General features: G+C 34.6%; 1 protein-coding gene across 6 annotated transcripts in view; it reads right to left on the minus strand.

The window, feature by feature from the left end:
• The window catches only part of RYR3 (ryanodine receptor 3), a 184,748-nt gene that overhangs the window by 140,149 nt on the left and 23,931 nt on the right, over nt 1–20,668 (minus strand). For all 6 annotated transcript variants that reach the window (XM_015287302.4, NM_206874.3, XM_015287303.4 and 3 more), the window contains exons 2-5: nt 8,166–8,285; nt 5,444–5,551; nt 2,582–2,653; nt 1,563–1,641 (exon numbers count right to left, since the gene is read on the minus strand). In XM_015287302.4, coding sequence (XP_015142788.2) covers nt 1,563–1,641; nt 2,582–2,653; nt 5,444–5,551; nt 8,166–8,285 — 379 coding nt within the window. The remainder of the gene's footprint in view (nt 1–1,562; nt 1,642–2,581; nt 2,654–5,443; nt 5,552–8,165; nt 8,286–20,668) is intronic.

Genomic DNA, 20,668 nt, shown 5'->3' on the forward strand with positions numbered 1-20,668 from the left:
TTGATGAACATTTATAGAGACCAACTATAGGATGTGAGCACCCATCACGGAGATAGTGGGTGGTGCTTTTTAGCAGTGGGGATAGCAGTGCAAAAGACAAGCCGTGTTCCGGATGGCCATACAGATTTTTACGAGTGCAGCATCACACAGTCTCCTGTTCATTGCTGTGAGAATAAACAGCTAATAGTGGTTATTATGTTGAAAAACAATGCTTTGTAGCTGCGAATTTGCTCTAACAGTGTCACTTTAAGCTCTTTCTGTTCACTGAAGTTTCCATGGGAAGCATTACTTTTGAAGTGACCTATGTAGACAATGTCACTTGGGAAGGATGTTTCAAAGATCATGGCTCTCAAATATTTTAAACTTCTACGTGACACTGCCTCTCCATCATCAATTAATCATAGAATCATAGAATAGCCTGGGTTGAAAAGGACCACAATGATCATCTAGTTTCAAACCCCCTGCTATGTGCAAGGTTGCCAACCACTAGACCAGACAGCCCAGAGCCACATCCAGCCTGACTTTGAATGCCTCTAGGGACAGGACATCCACAACCTCCTTGGGCAACCTATTCCAGTGTGTCACCACCCTGTGTGAAATCTAAGTGATCTAATTAATCTAATTAATTTTGATTTTAATTTATTTTCAAAATAATGAAAAGAATGAACAGAAAGCACGGGTTGATATGGATGAAACTGGCATATCTTCATTTGAAGTTTCACATTAATGAGGAATATATATGGGTACTTTGATTTCTCCCTCACAGTGTGCACCTTTCAGCGTGTACTACAGGGTCATTTAATTATTTCTGGTGGAGGACTCATCACTTAGTAACTCAACACTACAGAAGCTAAGCCTGTTTGTGATACCTTGCAAATTAATTGCTTTTCAGTTCATTTAACCTATCCCCTAGACAATGAGGCATCTTATTATTTATGTATATTGTCATGAAATCTCAATTGTTTCCATAATATTTCTATCAGCAGCAGTCTGACAGTACTCCTTGAAAGCAACTGATTAAATTTTAAAACTTTCTTATCATTTCTTGTTTGTTGCATCTTTTCCACTCTGAGATAGTATTTTGATCCATTTTATGATTTGATTTTCCTGAAACTGTTTTAGCAATGCTCTCATTGCATTTTTTCTGTTTTCTGTATTATAAGCTGCCAGCTTCTTTTGTTGTGTGATTAGAATGTATATTATGAATGAACTGATGCATTACTCATACAGTAATTCCACTGCTGGGTCCAACTATACAAGTAGAAAATAAATGCCTCAAATCTATTTTCATTCAACAGAAATTTTTACTTCAGTCATTAAAGCTAATTTTATTGTAGCTGTGGCAAATTTGTTTAATTACAAAGATGCTCTCCGCTCTTATGCAAAAATCAGTTCATTTACTGAAAGCCATCAATATTGACATTCATCATATACTTTCAATCACTGTATTTCTAGTGAACAGATGCACAAGACAATCACAAGCTTTCAGGAACATTAATCACGATGCATCTTCTAAAAGCAGAGAAATGTGAATTTTTTTCTTCAAAAATAACCTGTCATACCTGCTGCGTTTTCTCGTAGTCCCACATCAAATGCAAGTTTATCTGTCTGGGATCTTGATGACGTTAAACATGTTAAATACTGAAAAATAGTAAAGTTACTGAAAATCAAAATCAACAGCATCTATTATCACACATGCAGAATTAATAATACATTCACATTACCCTACATTACTATCAGGCCCGTGTTGTTTTATTTTACTTTCCCCAGTTTCCTTAAATCATCAAAATACTTTTAAATTCAGCACACATTTATCTTCCACAATATAAATTCTTTCCAAAGCTTCACAAGGTTCATGACAGGAATAGGCAAACATAGTATTGTCTCGCTGTAATACATTTCCTGCATGACAGCAAATCACGTATACCAAAGACAGTAATAATACTTTCAAATTCTGGTAAATCAAGGCAATTACAATTTGTATTGTTCATAAAAAGCAGTTACAGAAATTAAAGAGTAAAACAGTAAACTAATATACAGTGTTCTAGTACAGCAAAAAGGAGGGAGGATGCTTTCTTCATCTCTCATTTCTTCAGCCTCTATTAATTACAGTTGCACAGCCACTAATAAGTCAGAGATCAAGAGCAATTAAAATTTTCCAGTCATACAACACAGTAAAATAAAATTTAGACAAGCTAGCATATTTGTGGGCACAGCCCCTGGTAACAACTAATTTGTGAATTATGACAGAAAACTCAACACATATCACAACAAATTCACTTGTATTAGCAGCAGCTTGCTAATGGAATGATCCCTGTAATGGATTCCTGAAGGACAGAATTCATGGTTAAATTCAGTGCTAACTATCTGACTGAAACGAATTCAAACAATCTAAATTTAAAATGAAGACCACACCCACCACATTGAGACATCACAAGGTATTCAATTTATTTTTTTAAATCCAGTATGGAAGACTTATAAAAAATGATTATTCATAATTTTTTACAGTTATTTTGATTTTAAATATATATATTTATGAGTTTCATTTAACCAATTTCTTTGCAAGTGCGTTTTTTCTTACCATTTCACTGAACGAATGTCGAAGTAGTATAGCGTGGCCATAGAGCAGAGTTCTGTGACCCCCTTGAGCTGCCTGCAGAACATGGCAGAGAAGGTTAGACCACCAATGCACTGCATAGACTACAATCAGACTTATGTGACAATGTGAAGAGCAATTTTAATTTAAGTAAAAAAACATAAATGTTCAAGTAAATTATCAAATGTGTATGCTGTGCAAAAATCATAAATGAATTAACTACAGCAACAGCCAAATATATGCCAAGAGAACAAATGACCTTAGCTGCAGCTTGCTATTGTAATGCAATTTTTAACATAATTAAATAAAACCACAGCCTTTTCAAAAAAAAAAAAAAAATGTTTGAAGTGAAATACAATAATACTTACCTTTTTTACAAACTTCTCAGAGGCATTAAAAAACATAAAAAATAAATATATATGCATATATACACAAACTGACTTCTGAAAGAATAAAAAAATGCAACTAATGCGAATGGTTAAAGCACTTATGAAAGATAACTATTTTCTAGGTTTATTGTCACGTTTAGCATTTATTAGATTCATTAGATTCAAAGCAACTGCATCCATAATTTCAACAAAGCACAAACTGTTATTTTCAAATACTGAAATATATTACAAAATCAGAGTAGGCAAAACTGGATTTTCTTTCTGATCCCTTTAGTAAGAGAATCTAACACATTTTGACTCTTTCTCACTGACCAGAAAAAACATTTCAAGGGAAGAATTTTAACATGAAAGTTACAACAGACAACAGGCTTTGCAGGTTTTCAAGTCTGCCTCTCTCAGCCTTCTTCATCTATCATCTTATTCACTAATTATTCAGAAGATACAAGCTAATTTAAATTTAAATAAATAAATAATACGATCAAAAGATTAATTTGCTGATTTATAGTGTTTTCCACTGAAATGAATTTTTTTTTTTTTTTTTTTTTTTTTTTTTTTTTTTTTTTTTTTAGATCCTCAATCTCAGATTATATGAAGCAAGACTTTTCAGGAACACAGAATCACAGAATTGCAGGGGTTGGAAGGTACCCCCAATCGATCGTCGAGTCCAACCCCTCTCCTTTCATGCTCTATTCTCAAGACAATAAAATTTCAATTCAATATTATGTTAAGAAAACAGAGGATAAGTAGGGAGAATACAGCAGGATGCATAATATTCTTCAAAGCCAGTCAAACCAATCAAATTAAGTCTTCCACACAGGTTTTTCAAGTATGCTGGAAAAAAAAATCAGTTAAAGCACAGCATCATAGAAGATAGCACACTCTGATTTGACATAATCTCATTAGGCTATAGAAATTTGAGACGTATAGTAAACATCAATGTACTGAGATTGTCTGCAACAACTTCATGAGAAGCGTAGTCAATTTTAAGAGACATTTGCATGACTGCTACCATGTTTAATTCTAACTGAAAGCTGAATGCAGAATTTAATTTACACAAGTTTTGTACCAGTCATGGCACTGGAAAGCACCAATTGTAGAATCTGTCATAAGAAATAAACACTGTAAAATCTTATTAAACATTAATTCATTAATAATGAATCTTATTTGTGTTAAGAGGTGGCATTTCTCTTTTTTTCCCTGCAGTTCAACTGAATAGGAGAAGAAAACAGTATAAGTGAATTTATATATTATTTTAAAATCCTAAAATGTTTAACCATGAATAAAAATGGACTAATGACAAACTAAGTGGAAAGCACAAGTCATTTCATCACTTCATCTCATTGGTAGGGGGAACAATGGATAAGTTGCTCAAATGAGCACGTAGATCATTCAAATACTGGCAAATCTTCATCTGAGGCTTACATTAGGCCTAACTTTTACCTGTGATATTGTCCCATTCTGTCAAACAAATAGAAGTTGCATATAAATCTTTATCTTTCATAGCTTTATCGATAATAGATCATGTGTAATAAAGTACATTTATTTTTATGGAAGTCTTCTTTCTTAGGACATTAGGATTCTTAGGATATCTTAGATTTGAAGTGATACAATCAAAGCTTTTTTAATAACAAATGCAGATACAGCAACATTTCAATTTATTGCAATCTCACCTTACATTACATTGTAAGCATTCCAGTAAGTAGGCTTGTAATAATACAGTAAAAAAATTAATAAAACCAAAGGACAAAATTATTAAATGATTATTTCTATTCAACAGTTATTACCTCTTACTCTTAAATCACTTAAAATTACAATAAAGCAGTGTAGGTACACTTCTACAAAAAATTAAAAAAATAAAAACATGCATACTTAAATCTGAACTCATCACACAGATTTAAACTTTTCTCTTTTTTTTGTTCATAGAACATAATTCGCAGCTGGTATTTTCATGAGAAGATAGGTCAAATAAATCCAAATACCTCAAAAGCTTTCTTTGCTTAGTGAAATGAGATAGAATTTTTACATCATGATGACAAAATTATTTTGCTTTCCTCATTAATAAATAGCATTGTAATACAATAATGCTTTTTATTGCAATAATTTATGATTCAAACAAACTCATATACTCTCATCAGATTCATAAAAGCCAGACAGTCTAAGGGTTCTCTTGTTCCTTTCTCAGTAGCCAGCTGAGGATGGATGATAATAAATGATCTCTGAAGATGACCTTACTGTTTTCTGTAAATATTTCAAGAGACTAGCTGCACCTGTTCCTCAATGTCATATTAAGAAAAATAACATTATTATGGCAGTGGAGTATTAACTTCGCCAAGAAAATAGAAAAACTGAACAATCTGCTATCACACAGGTTCCCTCATCTAGAAAATTCTGGAACAAGGGAAGAAATTAAAAAAATCATATTCAGAAACTTAACATTCTTTGATGTCAACTTACTTACCCCTTCACTGGCGTTATCCCCTGTGTTGGTCAGCATCTCTTGAAGGGCTCTGACAGACAGAGACTGTTCAAGGACAAAATTACAGATGCAAAGGTCTGGAGGAACATACTGTAAAATAAATAAATAAATAAAACAATGTAAGAACAAAAGAGCAGAGTATATTAAACACAATGAAAAGTGTACTTGAAACCATGTATTTTGATTTTAACGTCTGTTTTTCCGCTGCAACCTCCTTTTAACAAAATAACATAAATCCATTCTTCAGAATTTGTTACTGCAGTAACTTTACATTTCCTAGAGTTGTATTTGTAGAATAATAGAATGGCTTGGGTTGGAAGATACCTCAAAGATCATTTAGTTCCAATACTGCATAAAAATTATACCATGAAAATTATATTTATTCTCTAATATCATTGGAAAAAAACAAACAAACAAACAAAAAACAAAACAAAAAAACAAAAGAGAATGTGTATGATATTATCTGCTGTATAAAGCTTAAACTGTGAATATAGATGCCCCTAAACGTCAAAGACTCAGAATCTTATGATTTAATAATATAACCTATTCTCCTCAATTACTGAATCAACAACAACAACTGATTTTGAAACATCCAACCTTACTTCAAAAAGGAATAGCATCATTTTCAATCTGTTAACATTAATGTGCCCAATAAAAGATGGGTACATGAAAAAAAAAAAGTGAGAATCTTGTAATTGTATATAAATACCTGAGAGGACAGTATAAAGCCAAAGTACTATTTGGCACCAGTGAAAGGACAAGAGGAAATAGACACCTACTGAAATTCAAGAGATACCATCTGAGTGTGAGAAAATAATGCTTTTACCATGAGCATGGTCAAATACTGTAACAGGTTGCTCAGAGAAGGTGTAGAATCTTTTTCCTTGGAAGCATTTAAAACCTAACTGGACAATTTTTTGAGCAATCTGGGCTGGATAAACGTATGCTGAAGAAGAGGTTGGACTTGATGATTTCTATAGGTATTCTCCAACCTCAACAATTCTGTATTCTGTAACTTAATGATACAGATCATGGCTTTGAATGCACGCTAAAGCTGAAGTATGATTTATTTATGTATTTAATCAGTGTGACAGGAGGGAACAAAATTCTTGGTAAAGATGTTTTAAAGTGGTGAAAAGGGGAAGAAGAGATACCTAAACACTATATAGCAAGCTAATAAACAACAAACTACAGTTGGTTCTTTAAAAAATTCTTCATTACTCTCAGTTATGACTATCAGTTTAGAGATGTCTCTGGTTAGCTCTTTCAAAGTGGTTACATTACAAGCTCTATGAACTTCTTAATTTTAAACAAACTTCAGGAGCTCCTGTGGTAGCATCTGCTGCTAAGGCATGAATGTAAAGTGGTTCCACGGAATTGTATAGTAACACGTTTCTCCTTTTCTTAGACTAGGATGAGGAAACATACTAACTTCCATATTGTGTGGAAGAAAGGGATTCTGGGGTATTGGTCAAAGCTCTGCTAAATGTGGGCCAGTGTGCTGACATGGCCCAGAAGGCCAATGGCATGCTGGCTTGTATCAGAAATAGTGCTGCGAGCAAAAGCAGGGAAGCGATTGTCCCTCTGCACTCAGCACTGATGATGCTGTACCTCAAGTACCATGTTCAGTTTTAGGCCTGTTGCTACAAGAAAGACATCCATACCGTATTGCAGTTGAGTGGTCAATTACTAAACAATTCTCATTTGTTGAAGAATTTTAAGACAATAGTTGAAAGCACATATGTGAAAACTAAACACTAACTTCATCATGCGAAAAGAATTGGTCATTTGTAAAATATGCATAATATAAATGATCAAAGATGACCACTTGGAATGCAAAGAAATGCAGATTTATGAGTAATAGCTTTTTACCTATGAGATGAACAAAGACCTCTCATATTGCCTAACAAACAGTTTGGATTTAACCTAGTCATAATATCTAGACTAAAAATAGGTCAACAATGCAGCATTTCAGTAGAAAAGATGCAGTGAATCCACTAAAAAACAGAAGGAGAAATAAATGTTCAGGAAGAAAATAAATGAACATACAAAACAAAGGAAAATAACAGGATACAGGGTGAAAAAAGAACAGAAGGAGTAGGCCCTGAAATTGCCTTTGTTCTTAACATTTTGCTTTAGTACAGGTCTCAAGTTTCATCTCCTCCTTTTTTTCCTGTCAAACTCCTTCTTCTGCTCTATTTTTCCTGCTCTTCCTCAATCCTTTTTTAGTTCCCCTTTTGACAGTTGTTACCCTCACAACTTCTCAGTTACTTAACAATTATCCCAATTTTCTGCTTAATCAACGTGATTAGAAGTAACAGTTAACATCAGAAATTAACAGGTGACAGTCCTTCTGAAAGTAGCCCCGTATATAGCAAGATATTTGAAACTATGGCCATAAGAGGAAGAAGCTTTTAAATGAATTTAAATCTAAACTGGAGACTGAAGATATACTATTGAAAATATGAAGCATTTCAGGTACAGAATTGAGTTAAAGACTAGTGGCTATGGCTGTTAATAAATAAGTATGCCTCAGAGTACATCTAGAATCTCTAAAAAATCTCATGTTGCAGTCCCAGAAAAAAAAAGAATACAGAGAGTACATCTAACATCTCATTAAAGAAACTGCAACGAAATATACTAATGAATAAGTAGGTTTACAGTCGTTGACCAATTACATCAGCTGAGAGAATCTACTTCTTACTTTAGCTTCTGATGTTGGTTCCAAAAAGCACAGGCGATTTCCAAGTCCCTCAGCTGCCAAGCAAAACTTCCTTTGTTCTTTGTGTATACTGGAAACACACTGAAGTACTACTTCGTCATCCTGTCACAACACAAGGGAGAAGAAAAGAAAAAAAGTAAATATTTGGAAGTTACATGCATCCTATAGTGCTAAAGGAGTGGAAGACAGAATCTTTTGAAAATTAACACATTATATTACTATAATTGCTAAAATATACATATGTATAGATTGTACTTGTATGTATATATACAGTTGCACACATATACATTTGTATTCAAGAAAGCATCAAAGTATCATGGAGCTTACATCTCCAGGACTTAGAGAAAAGCGTTCTATTCCCTTAATAGTGCCAGCTACAGTGCCACAAAAATAAATAAATAAATAAATAAATAAATAAAATTGAAGTAAGCTGTTACACGCTTTTACTCTCTAAAATGTTCTTAATTTTTACAGTACAAATTTGCTACTCTGCTCTTTTAAGCAACATTAGCCCATGTGTAATTTCATTTCTTTAGTTACCACAGCACATCCACAGTTTAGGTCCTCTGATGCACAATTTTAACTTCAAAAGTCTCATTTAGTTTTGAAACCTTGTACAACCAAAGATCCAAGTGCCATTTTTCAAGTGACTACTGAAATGAATAAGTTTCTCTTTCATAAGAAAATGTTTCAGACATATTTCAAGAATAGGATGACAGTGGAAAAAATGAGGTACAACAGCCTTATTGTTTAGTTATCGTAGTTATACCAAACTTTTACAAACTAGTACATAATGCAATGCTTGAGACACTTACTTATAATGTGACAAGCCCTTATTTACTTCTTAATATGTGATACTAAACTTGATATAAGCATGTCGAATGAGATTATTTTTAGTGTTCAGCTGTGTCATAGGTGTACACAGAAATAAAGCATACACCTTAATTTCCAATGCTTGCCCACTAATCAAGAATAAGACCACTCATAGAATAGCATGTAAAACAACTTACTCTTATATAGGTATCTAAGTGCTCACCAAAATACACTACTTTAGAAATTTTTAAGGGAGTAGAAGATGACAAAACAAGAGCAATGTGATACGTCAGTGTCCTATCCAGCTATGCTATACTGGTGTCAATTATTGTTGAAGCAAATACAGAGCAGCCGCCTGAACTAAGAGATCACTTGAACAATTATGTTCTAAAAACAGCACTTCTTTTTCCAGTCCATTATGCAACTGAAATATCATGACAGGAGAACAACTACTAACACTTACAATAAAAGGTTGAAGTGATAAAATAAATTTCACCAAGAGAAGTAAGGGAAGTGCCCTTTAAAATAAAAATTCAGAAGTAGTTTTTTCACTTGTGTGGTTCCTCACATGTGGGGAAGTTATGTGGCTTTCTTGTAGGTGACACTTCACTGCCTGCTTACTGCTACTACTAACACAGAGAGCTATTACATTTAAGACTAACCAATCAGCAGTTACTGGCAGTATTTCCTTACCTAGCTTTGCACACTGATCAATGACATTTTAAACTGTACTGTAAGTAAATTCATCAATCGTATATACTAAAAGTTCAAAAGCTAACATCTGTAGTAAATTAGGAGGTAAGTAGATTTAGTTAATGCAAAAAAAAAAATTCATTTTCTTTTTTCTTTGCTATTTCTTCACTGATTTCTGTAATTCTCAGAAATTCTCAACTTACAATCTTACAAGTAAAAAAAAACATTGATGAGCACCATAAGTTCGAAAAAAACCATAGTAAATAAAATACTATTACTTTTCTTTGTAAATGAACTTTTCAAAGTTGGAGAAAAATAAGAACAAAGTATAAGATAAAAATAAAAACATTTAAATCATTTTTAATCAGCTGGTTCCTGTGTTAACCTTAGAGGATACGTATTTCACAGATCTGAAAAGAATAAAATACTAAAACTTGAATTTATAAATACAAAGGAAACCTTGTAAACCTTATAAAATTGATATTTGCACTTTTCAATGGGCAACACTAAATTACTTAAGCATAACTGTAATTGTACTTGTCCTCTTCTACTACACTTGAATATTCTTCATTCCACACACTGCATACATAGTACCTACTGAAATTCAGATTTTCCTAAAAAATAATATTATACCTTCTGAAAATATGCATAAAAACTTTAATTAAAACATTTTATTAAAATGTATCATTTTCTTTCAAACACATTCACATAAAAAGACCATAAATGCCGTAACTCTAAAATACTGATAATATCTCAAGGATTGCATGCAACATTCAACATATACACTTTACATGATTCCCCTGAATTTCCAACGTCGTATTTCATTTGCAAATGCATTGTCTGATAAACACCATGGCGTTATGCAGGATTAACAACTTTCATGCAGATTTTCTAAAAATGGCATTAACAGAGATTTTAGATAGTTTTGGAGTAGAGTTTAAGGAGTTTTTCACTCAGGTGCATGTGGATTGAATTTAAGGAACTGCTGGAATGTATTTAATCTGTAAGAAAGACATTGACTCGCTGTTAAGATTTTCAGTATTATAGTGTACTTTCTGAAGTTATTAACAATCTGAAGACATTAACAGAAATGAGTGCTGGAATTATTAAGCAATAATGAAACTGCAGTATCTTCTTTTCTTGAGTTTTCTTTCACGCAAATTCTTGTTATTTAATTTTTTTCCTGGTAAGCTTGTTTTCTTCTTCCCCGCAGTTTTTTTTTTTTTTACATACATGTGATGCTACAATCATCTATCTTTGACTTTCTGATAGAAAGAATTTCATTTATTTAAATATACCCTTTTTAGCATGACAAGTAGTAAGACTGCAAAGCCCAATAGGATGCAGTGATGGGGCAGTGATGAGGTATTAGTTATGTACAACTAAGTTTCAAATATAACCAAACAGAAAGCAAGAGGAAAAGAAAAAAGAAAAAAAGAAAAAACAAACAAACAAAAAAACCCACTACTTTCTTGAGATCCAGTTTGTCAGTGAGATATACACTAAGGAAAAATAAGGGATACACAATGGCACAATAAATACATGTTTTCATCTTGTAAATGCAATCTCTCACCTTAAAAAATAAACAAAATAAACAAACAAACAAAACACCTGGTCCTTTCTAAAATAAAACCTAGGTTTTGAGTGCACAGATTGATAGGCTGGGAAACACCTCTGTAAGTAATGACACAACACCGCTCTAGATGAGGACTAACTTAGGTCACATTTCTCAGATGATCTAATGTGCTCAATTTAAGAAACAGGTCCACTTCAAAGTTCTGATCAGCTCAACACATTGTTACAGATTCACACATCTCTCTACCTCACATTATACCTCTATAGTTAAGAACTGGGGCTGCTAAGGTAGAAAACATCTCATAGTAGATTCATCCAGAAGTACATCCTAACGCACCCGCTTGGATGACTGTCCTTCCTTTGGCTGGGATAGAGTTAATTTTCTTCACAGCGACCAGTATGTTGCCATGTGTAGATTTTGGTTGAGAATAATGTTAATAATACACTGATGCTTTAGTTGTTGCAGAAAATCACATATACTAAGTCAAAGATGTTTCCCCTCCTCACACAGGCAGACTTTGGTGGGGGCTGGAGAGGCGGACACATGGAGCTGGACAGGGACAGAATCAGAACAGCTGACCAAAACTGGACAAAGGGATAATCCATAACATATAACATCGTGCCAAAACAATAAAACTGGGGTGAGCTGGATGGTGTGAGCAGCTGCTGCCCGGGGACTGGCTAGATATCAGTCAGCAAGTGGTGAACAACTGCAGTACTCATCACTTATTTTGTTTATCATTGTAATTTTCTGTTCTGTTAAACATTCTTTACCTCAGCTCATAAGTTACCTTTTCCCGATTCTCTCTCCCATTGCTCTGGGGGCGGGGGGGGGGGGTAAGAGTGAACAGCTCTGTTCTACTGAGATGCCTGCCAGGCTAAAACACAAAGATGACTTTCCACAGACTTACGCTGACCAAGATTACCTAGAATTTGTGCCAAATTCAGAACAGAGCATGAATGCGAGGAACTCTGAAACCATCCAGAAACTGGTTTTGACATTTCATAAAATCATAGAATTGCTCAGGTTGGAAAAGACCTTAAAGATCATCAAGTCCAACCATAACCTAACCATACTACCCTAACTCTAACAACCCTCTGCTAAACTGTGTCCCTGAGAACCACATCCAAACAGTTTTTAAACACATCCAGGGATGGTGACTCAACCACCTCCCTGGAGAGACTACTCCAGTGCTTAACAACCCTTTCTGTAAAGACGTTTTTCTTGATATCCAACCTAAACCTCCCCTGGCACAACTTGAGGCCATTTCCCCTCATCCTGTCACCTGTTACCAGTGAGAAGAGACCAGCCCCACTCTCGCTCTAAGCACCTTCAGGTGTTGGAAGAGAGCAATAAGGTCTCCCCTCAGCTTCCTCTTCCCCAGACTAAACAGCCCCAGTTCCTTCAGTCTCTCCTCATAGGGTATATTCTCCAAGCCCTTCACAAGCCTTGTTGCCTTTCTTTGGACCTGCTCCAGCACCTCAATGTCCTTTCTGTACTGATGTGCCCAAAACTGAGCACAGTACTCGAGGTGAGGCCTCACCAGTGCTGAGTACAGGGCAGGATTATTTCCCTAGTCCTGCTCACCACACCATTCCTGATACAAGCCAGGATGCCACTGACCTTCTTGGCCACCTGGGCACACTGCTGGCTCATATTCAGCCAACTGTCCAGTACACCAAGGTTCCTTTCCATCAGGCAGCTTTCCAGCCATTCCTCCCCAAGCCTGTAGGGTTGCCTGGGGTTGTAACCAAAATGCAGGACCTGGCACTTGGCCCTATGGAAATTCATACAGTTTACCTTGGCCCAGGGACCCAGTCTATTCAGGTCCCTCTGTAGTGCCTTTCTTCCCTCTTGCAGATGAACACTCCCTCCCAGCTTGGTGTCATCTGCAAACTTAATGAGGGTGCACTTCAACAGCAATGCAATAAGAAGCACGCAATCCACATAATTATATTTAAAAAATAATAATTTAATTGAGCCACAGCTCAGTGATTCATTACCAGGTAGTATTTAATCTCAGGTTTCAGGCTCTTTCTCCTCAGATTTTATAATAATGGTAAACTTAAATTGAGAATGTTGTCACGTGGTAATTAGCTAAAATATATAAAATTGATTTTAATTAAAATCAATGACTTCACTTACTGCAAAATGAGTCAGTGATGAAGAAGAATTGATGCACTGCAGGCATGACTTTGCTTCTGCTTAGTTCAATAGTTTTTCAACTCTAGATTTGAGAATAAAGGCATTTTTACAGCTGCTGAAATTGCTTCTTTATTTATGTAGCATATATATCCATATTTAAGAATTATAATCACAGATAATGTGTTTAAGTTTGTATAGAAGTGGTATGCAACAATAAACTTCGTTTCACATTATGAAATACAAAGCCATGGATACCCTAAACACATGCATGCATATTTACATTTTTGTATAAAATATTCAAATTTTGCTAGACAATCATCCACTATATTTCATTTGTTACCTACTGATTCAACAAGATTTACTGTTTTCTACTACACTCAATACTGAAAATGAACTGATAAAATTGACACGGCACAGAAAACACCTGCAGAAACACAATCAACTTTGTTGTTAAAACCTGTAGATTCCAGTAAATAGCTGCTTCCCAAAAGAGATATGCATATTTTGCTTATATTTTACTCACAGCTGCATGTAAGTGTTTAAGTACTTGCACATGAACCACTAACTTCAAGATGAAGCTAGTGTGGAACTGTTCAAAAGTACACTCTCTAAAACCATGGAAAATTTTTATTTGATAATATACCCCTTCCATAAAGAAATGTATATTACTATTTAAAAGTACACAAGCAAATAAACCTCAAAACTCCTGTTTCCTATGGTGAAACAAGCAATCCTACACCAAGTTGGTGCCCTTCACAGCCCTGACTACCATGACACTGTTACACTTGCCTACTGTAATCATAAAGTTTTTGCAACAGTGATTGCAAAAACTGTACACAATAAAAACGCAGAGCCATCTTCCCCCTTTGACTGAAAACAACCTACTCATATATACCTTACTGTATCACAAACCATACGCCAGATGCAAACAAACATGCTGATTAGCATTTGAGCACAAGCTAGAGAATGCTTTCTCCACAGGACTGCTTTCATTTCATGTTTTCAAGAATGATCTTAGAGAACATGTATAATTCACCAGAAACTGCCTTCTAAAACTGCTACATTCTTCTCAACAAATAAGGAATTACACTCAGAGCTGACAAACTCTAACTGCTACCAGAGATGGGGTTGGTAAACTCATTGGTGCCCAACACTTTCTTTCACAAGTTCAATGGTCTCACTGCAAAGTTGTCTTCAAGCACTTTTATTTTCTGCATAACTTAGTCAAAAATGCACAGATAGAGTGCATAGCTACTGTAAAAATCTCAGTCATTTCTAAAAATCAAATATAGAAAACAGTCTTTGGGCCTTTTAAAAAGGTAATCTTAGTCTTTTAACTGAGAGACCAAATAGTATTGCTATTTTCAAGCCGGAACTTGAAGAAGAGTGCTGCCCCTAGGATATGGATCTAGATTTTCTTCTCCCAGAGGAAAAACAACACACACACACACATGCACACACACACACACACACAAAACAAAGAAAAAACAACAAAAAGAACACACCTCCAACCCTCCTGAGCTTAACTAAATTAGAAGAATCTTTAGCAGAGGGGAGTGAGGCATGGCTGAAATCACAATAGAGGAATGCATGAATGCTTGCTGGAGTGTAACATTTGGTAGAGGTTAGCACCTTAGTTTTGCTAAGATCTAGACTGCACTGCACCTGTTAGGGGTGAGGACTTTAAGGCATGAAATCCGGTGGCAAAAATTTCTGATGCTGCTTATGATTTCTATGCAATTACCCAGCATTCATAGAATCACAGAATGGCCCAGGTTGAAAAGGACCACAGTGATCATCTAGTTTCAACCCCTCTACCACAGGCAGGGCTGCCAACCACTAGACCAGGCTGCTCGGAGCCACATCCAGCCTGGCCTTGAATGCCTCCGGGCATCCACAGCCTCCTTGGGCAACGTGTTCCAGTGCATCTCCACACCCTCTGTGTGAAAAAATTCCTCCTAAATTCAAAGTGGATAAACACCATCACTTTCAGGACAGGAAATTTTCAGCCCCAAATATGGCTTATGAACATCAAGTGGCTATCCCTTCCATCAGACCTCTGCCTGTCCAGTCCCCCCCCCGCTTCTATTTAGAATTCAAGCTCACAACCTCCTCAGCTCATCTATAGAAAAAATGAATTATTTTGTTTGAGGGCAGTTCCTACTAGCTCCATTTAATATTAGTAAGTTCCTGCATCATAATAGTTGATGAAAATTATCTTCATGTCACACACAGCCTATCTTTTGCAGGCAGAAAAGTCTTAGCCTAGACAGTTGCTCCTCAACTGATCATCCATCTGACCTTTCCTTGAATCTTTTCCCATTCTAGTGTTTTGGGTGTTGTTTTTTTTTTTTTTTTAATCATGGTAACCAGAGTTTCATATGCAACTATTTGGACTAACTAATAAAAAGAGCAGCTAAGAAAGACAGGACTCTTTACCCAAGAGAAGCCAGCTTTGGGGGCTGTTATCAGCATACATGGTGTAAGGACAACAGGCACACTTAAAAAAAAGAATTAGTAATTATGAATGTGAGCACAGACTGGTTATAGAGTACCCTGCTTAAAATTTAACCGGACATTGAGTAACCTGCTCTAGTGTCCCTTTCAACCTCAGTGATTCTGTGGTTTAATGAAATAAAAGAAAATTAATTAGCGGTATGATAAACAGTTTATAAACATATAAGAAACTGCACCAAAATAATAGATAATACTACATTTCTCATGTGCAAGATAGAATTACTAGAATAAAAGACTGTAGCAAGATACATGCTGGTTATCAGAAAAGCATGAGGATATCAAAGCACTAAAACTGACCCTATGTAGGGAGTGGAGTTTGTATCACCAGATCTTTAAAAAGCAGGTTATGTCAACATCTGTGGATGTACTGTTACATGGGTATGGTTTGCCTTTTCTTTGATAAGGGAATATATGCCCCATAAAGTCTCTTAAAGCTCAGCTTTTCTAAGATCCCATAATCTGTATGTAATCTTTCTTGTCTACTGAAACGTATCAAAGGAGAAACATGAAGAAATATTTTTCACTTAAAAGTCTGCAAGGTTAAATCTTTAATAGTTCCATAATTTTCCTTCTAGTGGAAAACAATTAAGGGCTTCAAGCTTTAATAAGAACAGTCAGATTTTGACAGACAGACATCTAAGAAATAGTTACGTTTCTTAGATTAATCTCATATCTATTGATGTACATTTAAAATTGCCTGTTCTTATAAAGCTTTGTCTGAATGTTTGCATACCACTGACTTAAGAAGAACACCATAAACTGAAATGTACTTCACCTGAGCACCTGGATTGTTCATAAATGGCTTAGAGAATTGGTAAGATTTCATCCTGTTTAACTGGTTAAACAGGTTCTTACTGCAGCATTATAAAATGCATTATATTGGAAAATTTTCCACATGCCACAGACTAATCTTATAATCTTTCATGATTATTACTTTCTAATGGTCCTTATCAAAGTTTGATTCATAGTTTCAAAATTAACAATGTACTAATGTTTTTTTTTCAGCTTTGCTGCTAGTATTAGCATTAGCCAAATATCCATTTACACATTACATTTGCATTTCAGATTTCCTTTTTTTTTTTTTTTTTAATACTTTAAAGGTTATACATTGGAAAAAAAGAAAAGAAATGGAAGATCTTTGCTTCCTCAAAAGTGGAAGAAGTGTACTTCACAGTAGAATTCTCAAACACTTTCCACATTGCCATTGTTTTTTTTTTTTTTTTGTCTCACACGCATATCAGTAAAACAGATGTTTACTGTTTCCAGAACTTTCAATTTTGTTCATAAGTTACAGCAGTTACATTTTGCCAAACCGCTACAAGGATACTTTTTCTACACTATTCACTTACAACACTGAAAGCCTATTTCCCAGTAAATTAATAATTTACTTACTACGTAAACTAATATTAGAAATATTGTTTTCTAAAATGTATACTCAAGTGAAGTTTATGAAACAAAAAAGGTTCATGTGATATTTTTCATTCTTGCAATGTTTATACAACTATGCTGCAATATAATTAAGATTTCTTTAGGCTCTTCAGAAAGAAGTGCATTTTTGGTCCCAAAATATAGACATTACAGCCAAGCTGTTGAATTAGGAGGTCACGTAAATATACTATGTTAGGCTTTCCTTTGCTTTTAATGTCTATATACAATCTGTCTGGCAAACACTATGTGTTAAGTCACACAGTGTTTGCCAGTCACGTAACAAAGGGGTACCTAGACACAACTGTCATGTTGCAAGTCATCACAAAACAGAAGGCAAATTATGAAAATCAGCCTCCAGGACAAACCTTAAAACAGTGGTAGTAGTGGGCAGCTGGATTCTCAGTACACTTCCAGTACTCATAACCAGTTGTTTTTAACCTCTTTTTTAAAACTTAAAAGCATTTCTTCCCTCACTAACTACATAAATTTCCCCCAGTAAATGCAGTCAGTTCACTACATATGGACGTTTATGATGACAGCAGTTATTTGATGGAAATTCACGAAACGCCATCTGACAGTTCTCAGGAGACTTTAAAAATAGAGCAGGGGTTTCCGTTGTCAGTCTACTACCTCAGCAGTGGCTGGATCAAAGCCTGATCTCAACTCTGGAACATACTTCCATATCCTATATCAGGTCATCAGCAAAGCAGAATAAGCAAGTCATCAGACAGCAATAAAATTAAAATGTACACCCTTACACTTATGTTAATACTTCTGAATGAAATGCTTTAGAAAACAGAATGTGAGAGCCATTGCCTAAGAAAAAAAATAAAGGACTATTTGGATATTTTCTGGCATAATTACATTATAATTCCTCTACATCTTGCTAAGTATAGCCATCCTCTGCAAATTTGCAAGCACAAGTACCATTGATAGTCTGGTCTACAAAGCTGATACACATATATATGAGATAACTTAAGTTTCTATTATGGCGCATTATCTGTTTCCTACACCTCTTTTTTTTCCCCCTTTAATTTTTTTTTTTTTTTTGTGAAACCCCACCTCTTCAATAGTTCTAATATACAATAAAGAGTCTTACAAAGTATTTCAGTATTAAACATTTTGCTTCTTTTTTTCCGTATTTCAAAAAGGCTTGCCAGTGAACTATTTACAGTTTGTTGTCTTCCTTTTATTTGTACTACTGCATTTTTTTCAGATCTTCGTAGAAAAGAAAAGCATGGAACAGTGTTAATAAATCACACTGAGTAGCAACACTGTAAATGACATCCAAAATATTTATGCGTTTTCTGTCATAAATGATAAGTACAAAATATTAAGAATTACCTCTTTAATTTTATACTGCAAGGAGAGCAGCTTTTTAACAGTTATACAGACTATCAATGACTTTATGCAAATCCATGGCAAAATGAAGTATATCCTCTTCTATTAGACTAAGCCTTGCCCTGCTTTAAAAAATGAAATGACTTTAAGTACATGTTAATTCTTAAAAGGGCAAATTGACTAAAACATCAGTATGCTCAGTGACAACCAATGAAGTGTTATCAGAAAAGAAGTGTGTACCTTGCTTAAGTACGTTTATGTTACTTAAACATAGTTTTGGGATTTGAATATTTTGCACCTTTGAGAGTCATGACCTTTGATGTAACATTACATGAGTGAATTAAGAAATAATAAGATGTCTTAGTTCCTTTGAATGGAGCATTCTTTTGGAGAGAAAAAATGAATACAAGAAATGTATGTACCCATGCAATAACATTTTATTTGCTTTTCCCATTTCTTTTACATCCATTACAGTACATTTACTTCCTTTTCAGCAATTAGCTGGTAACCAGAATTAGAATGTAGAAGAGGAAAATTCTGGTATAATAAGTTCAAGCTTCATTTACACATTTTTTACTTTGCAACAAATGCTCAGAAACATTAATGGAATAGCCAGTGTCTTGTATCAATAACATACAAACCAATTTAAAAAAAAAAAACTTGGCACCTGAAACTAAGAAGGAATCCAAATATCAGCCTTTTGGAATCTTAATGCATGACCACTACTGGATTAGTAAAGATAGCAATAGCAACAAACATTTAGGTCATATCTATTTCAAATGAGAATGGGCGTGCACAGCACTCGGCATATTCTTCAAATAGCATGTTCTGAATGTATGATCACTTATCTTTAAGCTATTAACCATAAACATCTCAGATGCTTATTGAACATCACAGTTTGTGAAGAAATGTAAGTAGTAAAATACCTGATACTTTCGGTGACTATTTTAAGCAAAACTTCACTATATTCAGTAATCCTCTACATTTGCTATAGTTTAAAAGAGAAAAAGCATCAGATGCAGGTAACATTCCAGAAGAAATCCTACAAACAAGATTTGAAGAACAGACATTTTTACCAGCCTTTTTATGAAATATATGAAAAAGGAAAGAACAGCAATGAAAAGATGGCACAGAAATAAAATGTGAATATTAAAGTACCTGCTATCCACCACATGCCAAGCACTTGCAAGCATTTCCTCAAGACAGACTATAGCAAGAAGACTATAGTTTTCTCAGAACTGAGAAAAGTTCTAGCTGGGATAGGACACAAAAAAAGTATACACCAATCATATGGTTAGTGTAGATAACCTCATTAAAATAAAAACAGCAACAAACAGCTGCATGGCTGTGTCCCTTGGATAGCAGTTTTCTAGATGTCTTACGTTATCGCTACTCCAATAACCAGAAATCTGCAACCAATAGCAGTATTAAAAAAATGACAGTTAAGTTAGCACTCTCCAACAAAATCATTAGATTAGAAACACATGGGCTAACTACATTTTAGCCACAGACATTTTGTGTCAACCATGCTCTTGTTACAATGGATCTATAACTGAGAGTGACTGTAATTAATGTGAATAGAATGTCTTTTCATAAAATTAAGACAAATATTTCTCACTGTCTAATTGATGTTACAAAGTGCGATAAACATTTGTTAATTTGCTTTACTTTTGATTTTTTTTCCTCATTAATTAGATAGTGGACCAGACAAAGAGAAGTGCACTTAATTTTGTAATTAGCTTGATTTCTAAGGAAATCTCAGTATCACCATATTTTTCACTGTTTCTATGCCAGATAATAAGTTATCAGTGTTCACATATGTAAATCTCTTCGCAGGGTTCACTTAAAAAAATTAGTCATTACATTCGTTAGCAAATTAGGGGATAAAACTAAGTTTGGGCTTCACAGATTTTTATCATGTGATCACATGAAATAATGTTGAGATTGGACATGACCTGCAGTGACTATCTAA

Source organism: Gallus gallus, chromosome 5 (genome assembly GCF_016699485.2).
Source record: "Gallus gallus isolate bGalGal1 chromosome 5, bGalGal1.mat.broiler.GRCg7b, whole genome shotgun sequence".
Lineage (NCBI taxonomy): Eukaryota > Metazoa > Chordata > Aves > Galliformes > Phasianidae > Gallus > Gallus gallus.